The following is a 13,639-nucleotide window of genomic DNA, read 5'->3' as shown; positions in this document are numbered from 1 at the left end:
CTGTTTAAATTTTAAAGCATTTAAACACATTTTTAAATTGCATTAAGTTTTACATCCTTGTCTAAAGTTTTAAATTCTTATCTGGAATCAGGTTTTTTTCTTAAACTGGCCAAGTTTAGATAAAAATGTTTGAAATAATATTAATTTCAGATATATAAATTCTTCAAAAATAAAATGAAACCTGAAAAAAATGAAATTTATGTGTTGGTAAGTTATAAATGAGCTTTTTGGGAGAGGATATGATTTGTCCCAGAGTTAGGGAGTGGGAGATTAATGTTTGATCATTTCAATAGTTACATTTTTTGCACATTTTGATAATAGATTTTTAGCTGGAGTGTTTTTTTGTTTTTTTTTGTCAAGTTAAATCAAAGTCCAGCTGCTCACGTGAGATTTTCCTGTTTTGCACTTTTGCTGTTTAACTGAGCAATGTTTAAATTCAAAGATTAAAAAAAGCAGCAATTTTATTTCATTTCATCGTTCAGTTATGAGGTTTTCTTATTTTTTAAAGCTGAAAGATGTTCTACAGTTTGTATTTCAAATTCACGATTTCTGTTTAAAGTTGAACGGCTTAATTTTAGTTTATGCCAGTGAACTGTCCGAATTCTGTCACAGTAATTCTGTTTTCATTTATATAATCAATGTTTTTTAAACATCCTAATCTCTACAATTTTAAGATTAAAAAACTCTTATTTGTCTCAAGAATCAGCTGAGATACAGTTAATCTAATATAACTGTACTTATTAATGTTAAAATATCAGTAAATAGATGGTTTTTTGGAAAAAAATCCCAATTATGTTGAGATTATCAGTCCGGAAAAAGACAAATCCGACACCATGATGAGCGTTTACTCTTTATTTTTGCACAATTAAACTCAAAGGCAGTAAGAAGCATTTCAAAAACGGGATCAGTGGATCAGGACTGAAACGTAGACCGGAACAAAGTCACATCAGACTTTTACTTTTTATTTTTTAACCTCTCGCTGAGGAGGATGTCTCCGCTGCACCGGCACGACGTCTGGGACCGTTCGGTCTGCCTTCAGATCACGTCCATCGGTTCATGTCACTGATGTGCTGATGCAGCACTCGCATGAATGAAGCTGCCTGCACGAGCTGCGGCTGCCCGCACGAGCTGCGGCTGCCCGCACGAGCTGCGGCTGCCCGCACGAGCTGCGGCTGTCCGCACGAGCTGCGGCTGCCCGCACGAGCTGCGGCTGCCCGCACGAGCTGCGGCTGCCCGCACGAGCTGTAGCTTTTAAAGGAAAATTTTGGTGAGTTTGTGAATATGTTGTGTATGGTACTTCTATGTGTCTTTTATATCTTTTGTATGTATTGTCTTACTCTTATCTGGACCATTGAGTCTGTAATAAAGTTTATTATCATTAATATTATTATAATTTGAGCCGTTAAATTGGAATCACATCCACATAAGCGAGTTTGTTTTGGAAGGAATAGTTAAGTTTTTTTTGCTCTCCTCTTGTCTGATGTTGTTTTTTCTTCCTAGACGCTGCTCACAGAAAACTCGACAGATTTGAGGCCAATAGAGGAAAAAACAGACGGTATTTCCAGCGTCGGCCGGTGCGGTTCCGGTGTCCCGGTGCAGCGGAGACGTCTCTCAGCGTGTCGTCCTGCTGTAAACACACCTGCTGCACTAGCAGACAAACTCGAGTCAAGTCGCGTCGAGGCGACAGACGCCTCCAGTCAGTCACAGGGAGGATGCATTCAGGTGATACCCTAAAAAAACTGCAAAAATGTTTCATCAGAACTGTGAAAGTCAGTATTTTTGGAAACTACAGGTGTATCTAAAAAAAATAGAATATTATGATACATAAACTAAAATGTTTAAAGCATTTTTCTATTTGATTTTTTGTAATCATGGCCTACAACAAAAAAAAATAGAAATACATAACCCAAAAACTCCAACCCTCCATGTCACGCCAAATTGATGCAGTAATTTATAATATTCTTATTTTTATATTATTATTCATTTATAATTTATTCTTTTTGAATGATGTTAGGAAATAACAATTTTAGAGATTGGATTTCTGATTTTCATGAACTATAAACCATAATCATCTAAAGAAAAGGTTTGAAATATTTTGATCTACGTGTAATGAATATACAGTATATGAAAGTTTACGTTTTTGAATTAAATTACAAAGAAAAATGACCTTTTTCACGATACCCTAATTTTTTGAGATGCACCTGTTTCTGTGCCGGCAGGCAACGTGACCAAAAACAAAACTGTTGAGCGCTTTTGAGATCTAAAACATAACAAATGGGATTCATTTTCTCAGTTCAAATGAAATGAAATTTATTTATTTACTCCTGAAATTCTCGTGACGCTCTGACATTATTCTCGGAATATTTCGACTTTATTCTCCCAATATTTCAACAATTTCTTGCAATATGACTTTATTGTTAATTACTTTTTTGTAGAAATTACAACTTAATTCACGTAATATTTTGTCTTAATTCTCGACGTCACAGTTGCAATATTATTACTTTTATTCTTGAATTTGACTTCATTATTCTTCTCAAAATGATGCTGGCACTTGTAACTTTTTTGTAAAAATTATGATTTAGCCTAGTGCTCGTTAACGTCACTCTTGCAACATTATGATTTAATTCTCAAAATCCAAGATTTTATTTTTTATTTTTTTATGGCCTAAATCCTTCTCCGTATGGCAGAGACGAGGGTCCAGAACTGGGAAATTTATTGTAATGTTATTGTTATTATTCTGCTAATTTTGAAACCACAGGTCTTTATTCAGGGACAGAAATAATTGAAGTCACTCAAAGATGAAATCTAAAATAAATAATAATCCTGTGCAGTTACGTAGATGTTATATCGTTGGAAATCAAAGTTTCCGATGTGTCAAAAATCTGTTTGGCCTTTTAAGACGTCAACATGAACTCTGATCATTTGGTCCCGACGGTCTCCGACACGGCAGCACCTGAATGCACCATCGTTAAACATTCATCTTTAAACATTCATCGCCAGGGCGGGGGTGGGGGAGGGGTTTCCAGGTGAAGGTGGATGATTGACAGGTGGTGGGCGTGGCTGTTGCTGATTGGCTGTGGTTCATGCATCTGTGGTGATTCCTCTGCGGAGAGACAGTTTCAAGATTGAGACGACTGTTTTTCAGTTTTTCAGTGAAGGTGAGCGGACCGCAGTGACACACCTGTCCAGAGGAGGGCGCTGAGGAGAGGGGGCCGGCGGTCAGACAGAAGGGGCGTGGCCTATCCTCGACTGTTCGGTAGACGGCTCATCCCAATTCTGTCGACAGGGGGCGGATTAGCTCGTCGTCGTGGCAACTCAGCTACCTTACTGCAAACAGAAATGTGAGTAACAGTTCAATATTTAAATTTAGAGACTGTTGAGCGAAATTATTTTTCAACTACAATAAGTCGTTTTCATCCATTTTTAGGAGCGGTCAAATTTTGACTTTTTTCGCCATACTATACTATTGCCTTTGTGGCCATTTTTTGACATGCTCAATTATGCTGATTTTTAACCTTTTTTCGCTTTTTTTCCCACTTTGTATACCATGACGCGTCTGTACGAGGTATTCTATGTTGTTTTCAGCCATTTTTAGGAGCGGTCAAATTTTGACGTCTTTCGCCATACTATACTATTGCCTTTGTGGCGATTTTTTTGACATGCTAAATTATGACGTTTTTTTGTGTTTTTTCGCTTTTATTCCAGCTTTGTATATCATAACGCGTCTCTACGAGGTATTCTATGTCGTTTTCAACCATTTTTAGGAGCGGTCAAATTTTGACGTCTTTCGCCATACTATACTATTGCCTTTATGGCCATTTTTTTGACATGCTAAACTGTGACAAGGTTTTTTTTTTGCCTTTATTGGCTTTTATTACCACTTTGTATACCATAATGCGTCTTTATGAGGTATTCTATGTCGTTTTCATCCATTTTTAGGAGCGGTCAAATTTTGACTTTTGTCGCCATACTATACTATTGCCTTTGTGGCCATTTTTTTGACATGCTAAATTATGACGTTTTTTTGTGTTTTTTCGCTTTTATTCCCACTTTGTATACCATGACGCGTCTCTACGAGGTATTCTATGTTGTTTTCATCCATTTTTAGGAGCGGTCAAATTTTGACTTTTTTCGCCATACTATACTATTGCCTTTGTGGCCATTTTTTTGACATGCTAAAATATGGCGTTTTTCTTACTTTTTTCGCTTTTATTCCCACTTTGTATACCATGACACGTTTCTACGAGGTATTCTATGTTGTTTTCAGCCATTTTTAGGAGCGGTCAAATTTTGACGTCTTTCGCCATACTATACTATTGCCTTTGTGGCCATTTTTTGACATGCTAAATTATGCTGATTTTTAACCTTTTTTCGCTTTTTTTCCCACTTTGTATACCATGACACGTTTCTACGAGGTATTCTATGTTGTTTTCAGCCATTTTTAGGAGCGGTCAAATTTTGACGTCTTTCGCCATACTATACTATTGCCTTTGTGGCCATTTTTTGACATGCTAAATTATGACGTTTTTTTGTGTTTTTTCGCTTTTATTCCAGCTTTGTATACCATAACGCGTCTCTACGAGGTATTCTATGTCGTTTTCAGCCATTTTTAGGAGCGGTCAAATTTTGACTTTTTTCGCCATACTATACGATTGCCTTTGAGGCCAATTTTTTGACATGCTAAATTATAGCGGGTTTTTTTTTTCCTTTTTTCGCTTTTATTCCCACTTTGTATACCATGACACGTTTCTACGAGGTGTTCCATGTCGTTTTCATCCATTTTTAGGAGCGGTCAAATTTTGACTTTTTTCGCCATACTATACTATTGCCTTTGTGGCCATTTTTTGACATGCTAAATTATGCTGATTTTTAACCTTTTTTCGCTTTTTTTCCCACTTTGTATACCATGACGCGTCTCTACGAGGTATTCTATGTTGTTTTCAGCCATTTTTAGGAGCGGTCAAATTTTGACTTTTTTCGCCATACTATACTATTGCCTTTGTGGCCATTTTTTTGACATGCTAAATTAGGGCATTTTTTTTGCATTTCTTCGCTTTTATTCCAGCTTTGTATACCATGACGCGTCTCTACGAGGTATTCTATGTCGTTTTCAGCCATTTTTAGTAGCGGTCGAATTTTGACTTTTTTCGCCATACTATACTATTGCCTTTGTGGCCATTTTTTGACATGCTAAATTATGGCGTTTTCTTACTTTTTTGCTTTTATTCCCACTTTGTATACCATGACACGTTTCTACGAGGTATTCTATGTCGTTTTCATCCATTTTTCGGAGCAGTCAAACTTTGACTTTTTTTCGCCATACTATACTATTGCCTTTGAGGCCATTTTTTTGACATGCTAAATTATGACGTTTTTTTGTGTTTTTTCGCTTTTTTTCCCACTTTGTATGCCATGACGCGTCTCTACGAGGTATTCTATGTCGTTTTCAACCATTTTTAGGAGCGGTCAAATTTTGACGTCTTTCGCCATACTATACTATTGCCTTTGTGGCGATTTTTTTGACATGCTAAATTATGCTGATTTTCAACCTTTTTTCGCTTTTTTTCCCACTTTGTATACCATGACACGTTTCTACGAGGTATTGTATGTCGTTTTCAGCCATTTTTAGGAGCGGTCAAATTTTGACGTCTTTCGCCATACTATACTATTGCCTTTGTGGCCATTTTTTTGACATGCTAAATTATGACGTTTTTTTTGTGTTTTTCGCTTTTATTCCAGCTTTGTATATCATAACGCGTCTCTACGAGGTATTCTATGTCGTTTTCATCAATTTTTAGGAGCGGTCAAATTTTGACTTTTTTCGCCATACTATACTATTGCCTTTGTGGCCATTTTTTTGACATGCTAAATTATGGCGTTTTTTTTTTTCCTTTTTTCGCTTTTTTTCCCACTTTGTTTACAATAATGCATCTCTACGAGGTATTCTATGTCGTTTTCATCCATTTTTAGGAGCGGTCAAATTTTGACTTTTTTCGCCATACTATACTATTGCCTTTGTGGCGATTTTTTTGACATGTTAAATTATCAAGTTTTTTTTGGCTTTTTTGACATTATTCCCACTTTGTATACCATAACGCGTCTCTACGAAGTATTCTGTGTCGTTTTCATCCATTTTTAGGAGCGGTCAAATTTTGACTTTTTTCGCCATACTATACTATTGCCTTTGTGGCCATTTTTTGACATGCTCAATTATGCTGATTTTTAACCTTTTTTCGCTTTTTTTCCCACTTTGTATACCATGACGCGTCTGTACGAGGTATTCTATGTTGTTTTCAGCCATTTTTAGGAGCGGTCAAATTTTGACGTCTTTCGCCATACTATACTATTGCCTTTGTGGCGATTTTTTGACATGCTAAATTATGGCGTTTTTTGTGTTTTTTCGCTTTTATTCCAGCTTTGTATATCATAACGTCTCTCACGAGGTATTCTATGTTGTTTTCATCCATTTTTAGGAGCGGTCAAATTTTGACTTTTGTCGCCATACTATACTATTGCCTTTGAGGCCATTTTTTTGACATGCTAAATTATGGCGTTTTTTTTTTTCCTTTTTTCGCTTTTTTTCCCACTTTGTATACCATGACGCGTCTCTACGAGCTATTCTATGTCGTTTTCATCCATTTTTAGGAGCGGTCAAATTTTGACTTTTTTCGCCATACTATACTATTGCCTTTGTGGCCATTTTTTTGACATGCTAAATTATGGCGGTTTTTTTTTTCCTTTTTTCGCTTTTTTTCCCACTTTGTATACCATGACGCGTCTCTACGAGCTATTCTATGTCGTTTTCATCCATTTTTAGGAGCGGTCAAATTTTGACTTTTTTCGCCATACTATACTATTGCCTTTGTGGCCATTTTTTGACGTGCTAAATTATGCTGATTTTAACCTTTTTTCGCTTTTTTCCCACTTTGTATACCATGACGCGTCTCACGAGGTATTCTATGTTGTTTTCAGCCATTTTTAGGAGCGGTCAAATTTTGACTTTTTCGCCATACTATACTATTGCCTTTGTGGCGATTTTTTGACATGCTATATTATGTCGTTTTTTTGCGTTTTTTCGCTTTTATTCCAGCTTTGTATACCATGACGCGTCTCTACGAGGTATTCTATGTCGTTTTCAGCCATTTTTAGGAGCGGTCAAATTTTGACTTTTTTCGCCATACTATACTATTGCCTTTGTGGCCATTTTTTTGACATGCTAAAATATGGCGTTTTTCTTACTTTTTTTGCTTTTATTCCCACTTTGTATACCATGACACGTTTCTACGAGGTATTCTATGTCGTTTTCATCCATTTTTCGGAGCAGTCAAACTTTGACTTTTTTTCGCCATACTATACTATTGCCTTTGAGGCCATTTTTTTGACATGCTAAATTATGACGTTTTTTTGTGTTTTTTCGCTTTTTTTCCCACTTTGTATGCCATGACGCGTCTCTACGAGGTATTCTATGTCGTTTTCAACCATTTTTAGGAGCGGTCAAATTTTGACGTCTTTCGCCATACTATACTATTGCCTTTGTGGCGATTTTTTTGACATGCTAAATTATGACGTTTTTTTTGTGTTTTTTCGCTTTTATTCCTGCTTTGTATACCATGACGCGTCTCTACGAGGTATTCTGTGTCGTTTTCATCCATTTTTAGGAGCGGTCAAATTTTGACTTTTTTCGCCATACTATACTATTGCCTTTGTGGCCATTTTTTGACATGCTAAATTATGCTGATTTTCAACCTTTTTTCGCTTTTTTTCCCACTTTGTATACCATGACACGTTTCTACGAGGTATTGTATGTCGTTTTCAGCCATTTTTAGGAGCGGTCAAATTTTGACGTCTTTCGCCATACTATACTATTGCCTTTGTGGCGATTTTTTTGACATGTTAAATTATGGCGTTTTTTTTGCTTTTCGCTTTTATTCCAGCTTTGTATATCATAACGCGTCTCTACGAGGTATTCTATGTCGTTTTCATCAATTTTTAGGAGCGGTCAAATTTTGACTTTTTTCGCCATACTATACTATTGCCTTTGTGGCCATTTTTTTGACATGCTAAATTATGGCGTTTTTTTTTTTCCTTTTTTCGCTTTTTTTCCCACTTTGTTTACAATAATGCATCTCTACGAGGTATTCTATGTCGTTTTCATCCATTTTTAGGAGCGGTCAAATTTTGACTTTTTTCGCCATACTATACTATTGCCTTTGTGGCCATTTTTTTGACATGCTAAAAAATGGCGGTTTTTTTTCTTCCTTTTTTCGCTTTTATTCCCACTTTGTATACCATAATGCGTCTCTACGAGGTATTCTATGTCGTTTTCATCCATTTTTAGGAGTGGTCAAATTTTGATGTTTTTCGCCATACTATACTATTGCCTTTGTGGCCATTTTTTTGACATGCTAAATTATGGCGTTTTTTAACCTTTTTTCGCTTTTTTTCCCACGTTGTATACCATAATGCATCTCTTCGAGCTATTCTATGTCGTTTTTAGCCATTTTTAGGAGCGGTCAAATTTTGACTTTTTTCGCCATACTATACTATTGCCTTTGTGGCCATTTTTTTGACATGCTAAATTATGGCGTTTTTTTGTGTTTTTTCGCTTTTATTCCCACTTTGTATACCATGACGCGTCTCTACGAGGTATTCTATGTAGTTTTTAGCCATTTTTAGGAGCGGTCAAATTTTGACTTTTTTCGCCATACTATACTATTGCCTTTGTGGCCATTTTTTTGACATGCTAAATTATGACGTTTTTTTGTGTTTTTTCGCTTTTATTCCCACTTTGTATACCATAACGCGTCTCTACGAGGTATTCTATGTAGTTTTTAGCCATTTTTAGGAGCGGTCAAATTTTGACTTTTTTTCGCCATACTATACTATTGCCTTTGAGGCCATTTTTTTGACATGCTAAATTATGGCGTTTTTTTTTTTCCTTTTTTCGCTTTTATTCCCACTTTGTATACCATGACGCGTCTCTACGAGGTATTCTATGTCGTTTTTAGCCATTTTTAGGAGCGGTCAAATTTTGACTTTTTTCGCCATACTATACTATTGCCTTTGTGGCCATTTTTTTGACATGTTAAATTATGGCGTTTTTTTTGCCTTTTTTGGCCTTTATTCCCACTTTGTATACCATGACACGTTTCTACGAGGTATTCTATGTCGTTTTCAGCCATTTTTAGGAGCGGTCAAATTTTGACTTTTTTCGCCATACTATACTATTGCCTTTGTGGCCATTTTTTTGACATGCTAAATTATGGCGTTTTTTTGCGTTTTTTCGCTTTTATTCCCACTTTGTATGCCATGACGCGTCTCTACGAGGTATTCTATGTCGTTTTCATCCATTTTTAGGAGTGGTCAAATTTTGATGTTTTTCGCCATACTATACTATTGCCTTTGTGGCCATTTTTTTGACATGCTAAATTATGGCGTTTTTTAACCTTTTTTCGCTTTTTTTCCCACGTTGTATACCATAATGCATCTCTTCGAGCTATTCTATGTCGTTTTTAGCCATTTTTAGGAGCGGTCAAATTTTGACTTTTTTCGCCATACTATACTATTGCCTTTGTGGCCATTTTTTTGACATGCTAAATTATGGCGTTTTTTTGTGTTTTTTCGCTTTTATTCCCACTTTGTATACCATGACGCGTCTCTACGAGGTATTCTATGTCGTTTTCAGCCATTTTTAGGAGCGGTCAAATTTTGACTTTTTTCGCCATACTATACTATTGCCTTTGTGGCCATTTTTTTGACATGCTAAATTATGGCGTTTTTTTGCGTTTTTTCGCTTTTATTCCCACTTTGTATGCCATGACACGTTTCTACGAGGTATTCTATGTCGTTTTCAGCCATTTTTAGGAGCGGTCAAATTTTGACTTTTTTCGCCATACTATACTATTGCCTTTGTGGCCATTTTTTTGACATGCTAAATTATGGCGGCTTTTTTTGTGCGTTTTTTCGTGTTGACTTTTTTCGCAATACTATACATACTACCACGCTCCTCTCTTTTGGACCCATCTTCCAGTTTTGGTCAGGGAGGCAGACACTGTGTCCACTTTTAAGGGTTGACTTTATAACTTCCTCTTCAATTAAGCTTATATTCAGGGTCAGCTCCGGTTGCCTGGACCAGCCCATAGTCAGGCTGACATAGTGGTTCTTCTCATGATACGCTGAGCTCCTTTTCCTTTTCCTACTCCCACCATCAAAAAATCATGCATGTCTGTTGACTGCATTACCCTTACTGCTAAACTTAGCTTTCTATCGGTGACAGCCATCTGTCAGCTTACCTCAGCCTCAGTAGTTTAGCTTAGCCTTGCACCTGTGATAGCCATGTGGTACTCTCACTGCCTGGGGCTCGCGATTACAGAGCCTGGGTCTGTTGAACTGCACTACGCTAATCCTGTTGCCTCTCGGGAGCGTTCCTGCTCCCTTGTTTCCTAGTTTCCCTGGATCCTGGCAGTAACCTTGACTGTGCCTGACCGTGGTGATAGCTGTGCTGATGCTGCGACCCTGCCTCTGGTTGTGCTCGTGCTGTGGCTGTACTGATTCTGTGCCCCCCGCTCGCCCTGATCGTGGTCTGGTCCTGGTTGCGCCGATGCTGTGATCTTGCCTTTGGACAACTCCCTTTCACATATGCATGAGACTGTTATCATCTCTATCAACATCATCATAGAGAGCAATTACTAATTTCACACCTGCTGTTATTGTAATATGACATGCATCTGTTTCTATTATTGCTGTGCCTCTCTCCCCCTCTCTCCCCTCTCTCCTCCTCTCTCCCCCTCTCCTCCCCTCCCCCCCCCTCTCTCCCCTCTCTCCTCCTCTCTCCTCCTCTCCTCCTCTCTCCCCCTCTCTCCTCCTCTCTCCTCCTCTCTCCCCCTCTCTCCCCCTCTCTATTTCGCTTTCCTTATCGTCATAATTGTTTATCATTTGTTATTTACGACATCTATTGCTCGTCTGTCCGTCCTGGAAGAGGGATCCCTCATCATCCTCTGCCTTCTTCCTGAGGTTTCTTCCTTTTTTATCCCCCCCTTTACCGGGGGTTCTTTTTTGGGAGTTTTTCCTCGGGTGATGTGAGGGTCAAAGGGCAGAGGGATGTCGTACACTGTAAAGCCCTCTGAGGCAAACCATGTTTTCTGATAATGGGCTAAATAAATATAACTGACTTGAAATGAATTGAATACTGTCTTTGTGGCCATTTTTTTGACATGCTAAATTATGGCGTTTTTTTTCCTTTTTTGGCCTTCATTCCCACTTTGTATACCATGACGTGTCTCTACGAGGTATTCTATGTCGTTTTTAGCCATTTTTAGGAGCGGTCAAATTTTGATGTTTTTCGCCATACTATACTATTGCCTTTGTGGCCATTTTTTTGACATGGTCAATTACTGCGTTTTTTTGCCTTTTTTGGCCTTTATTCCCACTTTGTATACCATGACGAGGTATTCTTTGTCGCTTTCAACCATTTTTAGGAGCGGTCAAATTTTGACTTTTTTTGCCATACTATACTATTGCCTTTGTGGCCATTTTTTTGACATGCTAAATTATGGAGTTTTTCTTACTTTTTTTGCTTGTATTCCCACTTTGTATACCATAACGCGTCTCTACGAGGTATTCTATGTAGTTTTTAGCCATTTTTAGGAGCGGTCAAATTTTGACGTTTTTCGCCATACTATACTATTGCCTTTGAGGCCATTTTTTTGAGATGCTAAATTATGGCGTTTTTTTTCCTTTTTTGGCCTTTATTCCCACTATGTATACCATAATGCGTCTCTACGAGGTATTCTGTGTAGTTTTTAACCATTTTTAGGAGCGGTCAAATTTTGACTTTTTTCGCCATACTATACTATTGCCTTTGTGGCCATTTTTTTGACATGCTCAATTATTGCGTTTTTTTTCCTTTTTTGGCCTTTATTCCCACTTTGTATACCATAATGCGTCTCTACGAGGTATTCTATGTCGTTTTCAGCCATTTTTAGGAGCGGTCAAATTTTGACGTTTTTCGCCATACTATACTATTGCCTTTGTGGCCATTTTTTTGACATGCTAAATTATGGTGTTTTTTTTTCCTTTTTTGGCCTTTATTCCCACTTTGTATACCATGACGCGTCTCTACGAGGTATTCTATGTAGTTTTTAGCCATTTTTAGGAGCGGTCAAATTTTGACTTTTTTCGCCATACTATACTATTGCCTTTGTGGCCATTTTTTTGAAATGCTCAATTATTGCGTTTTTTTGCCTTTTTTGGCCTTTATTCCCACATTGGATACCATAACGCGTCTCTACGAGGTATTCTATGTCGTTTTCAGCCATTTTTAGGAGCGGTCAAATTTTGACTTTTTTCGCCATACTATACTATTGCCTTTGTGGCCATTTTTTTGACATGCTAAAATATGGAGTTTTTCTTATTTTTTTTGCTTATATTCCCACTTTGTATACCATAACGCGTCTCTACGAGGTATTCTATGTAGTTTTTAGCCATTTTTAGGAGCGGTCAAATTTTGACTTTTTTCGCCATACTATACTATTGCCTTTGTGGCCATTTTTTTGAAATGCTCAATTATTGCGTTTTTTTGCCTTTTTTGGCCTTTATTCCCACATTGGATACCATAACGCGTCTCTACGAGGTATTCTATGTCGTTTTCAGCCATTTTTAGGAGCGGTCAAATTTTGACTTTTTTCGCCATACTATACTATTGCCTTTGTGGCCATTTTTTTGACATGCTAAAATATGGAGTTTTTCTTACTTTTTTTGCTTATATTCCCACTTTGTATACCATAATGCGTCTCTACGAGGTATTCTATGTCGTTTTTGGCCATTTTTAGGAGCGGTCAAATTTTGACGTTTTTCGCCATACTATACTATTGCCTTTGTGGCCATTTTTTTGAGATGCTAAATTATGGCGTTTTTTTTTCCTTTTTTGGCCTTTATTCCCACTATGTATACCATAATGCGTCTCTACGAGGTATTCTTTGTCGTTTTTAGCCATTTTTAGGAGCGGTCAAATTTTGACGTTTTTCGCCATACTATACTATTGCCTTTGAGGCCAATTTTTTTGAGATGCTAAATTATGGCGTTTTTTTTCCTTTTTTGGCCTTCATTCCCACTATGTATACCATAATGCGTCTCTACGAGGTATTCTATGTCGTTTTTAGCCATTTTTAGGAGCGGTCAAATTTTGACGTTTTTCGCCATACTATACTATTGCCTTTGTGGCCATTTTTTTGAGATGCTAAATTATGGCGTTTTTTTCCCTTTTTTGGCCTTCATTCCCACTATGGATACCATAATGCGTCTCTACGAGGTATTCTATGTCGTTTTTAGCCATTTTTAGGAGCGGTCAAATTTTGACGTTTTTCGCCATACTATACTATTGCCTTTGAGGCCAATTTTTTGAGATGCTAAATTATGGCGTTTTTTTTCCTTTTATGGCCTTCATTCCCACTATGTATACCATAATGCGTCTCTACGAGGTATTCTATGTCGTTTTTAGCCATTTTTAGGAGCGGTCAAATTTTGACGTTTTTCGCCATACTATACTATTGCCTTTGTGGCCATTTTTTGACATGCTAAATTATGCTGATTTTTTTTCCTTTTTGGCCTTTATTCCCACTTTGTATACCATGAGCGTCTC

General features: G+C 37.3%; 1 protein-coding gene across 2 annotated transcripts in view; it reads right to left on the bottom strand.

Annotated features, from left to right (window-relative positions):
• Positions 1 to 267: 267 nt before the first annotated feature.
• Positions 268 to 13,639, bottom strand: part of ostn (osteocrin) — a 40,272-nt gene continuing 26,900 nt past the window's right edge. Inside the window, exons 4-5 of one of the 2 annotated variants that reach the window (XR_015776746.1) lie at positions 3,182 to 3,327; positions 268 to 3,103 (exon numbers count right to left, since the gene is read on the bottom strand). Coding sequence is in view for 1 of the 2 variants with exons in the window: in XM_088078449.1 (XP_087934575.1) it covers positions 3,240 to 3,327 (88 nt within the window). In the remaining variant the exon portion in view is untranslated. Of the gene's footprint in view, positions 3,328 to 13,639 lie in introns of both variants that reach the window. The other variant, XM_088078449.1, reaches the window with a different exon arrangement.

This window comes from Plectropomus leopardus, chromosome 6, assembly GCF_026936395.1.
Source record: "Plectropomus leopardus strain MGB_pleo_1.0 chromosome 6, ASM2693639v1, whole genome shotgun sequence".
Taxonomy (NCBI): domain Eukaryota; kingdom Metazoa; phylum Chordata; class Actinopteri; order Perciformes; family Serranidae; genus Plectropomus; species Plectropomus leopardus.
This window is presented reverse-complemented; position numbering and strand designations above follow the sequence as displayed.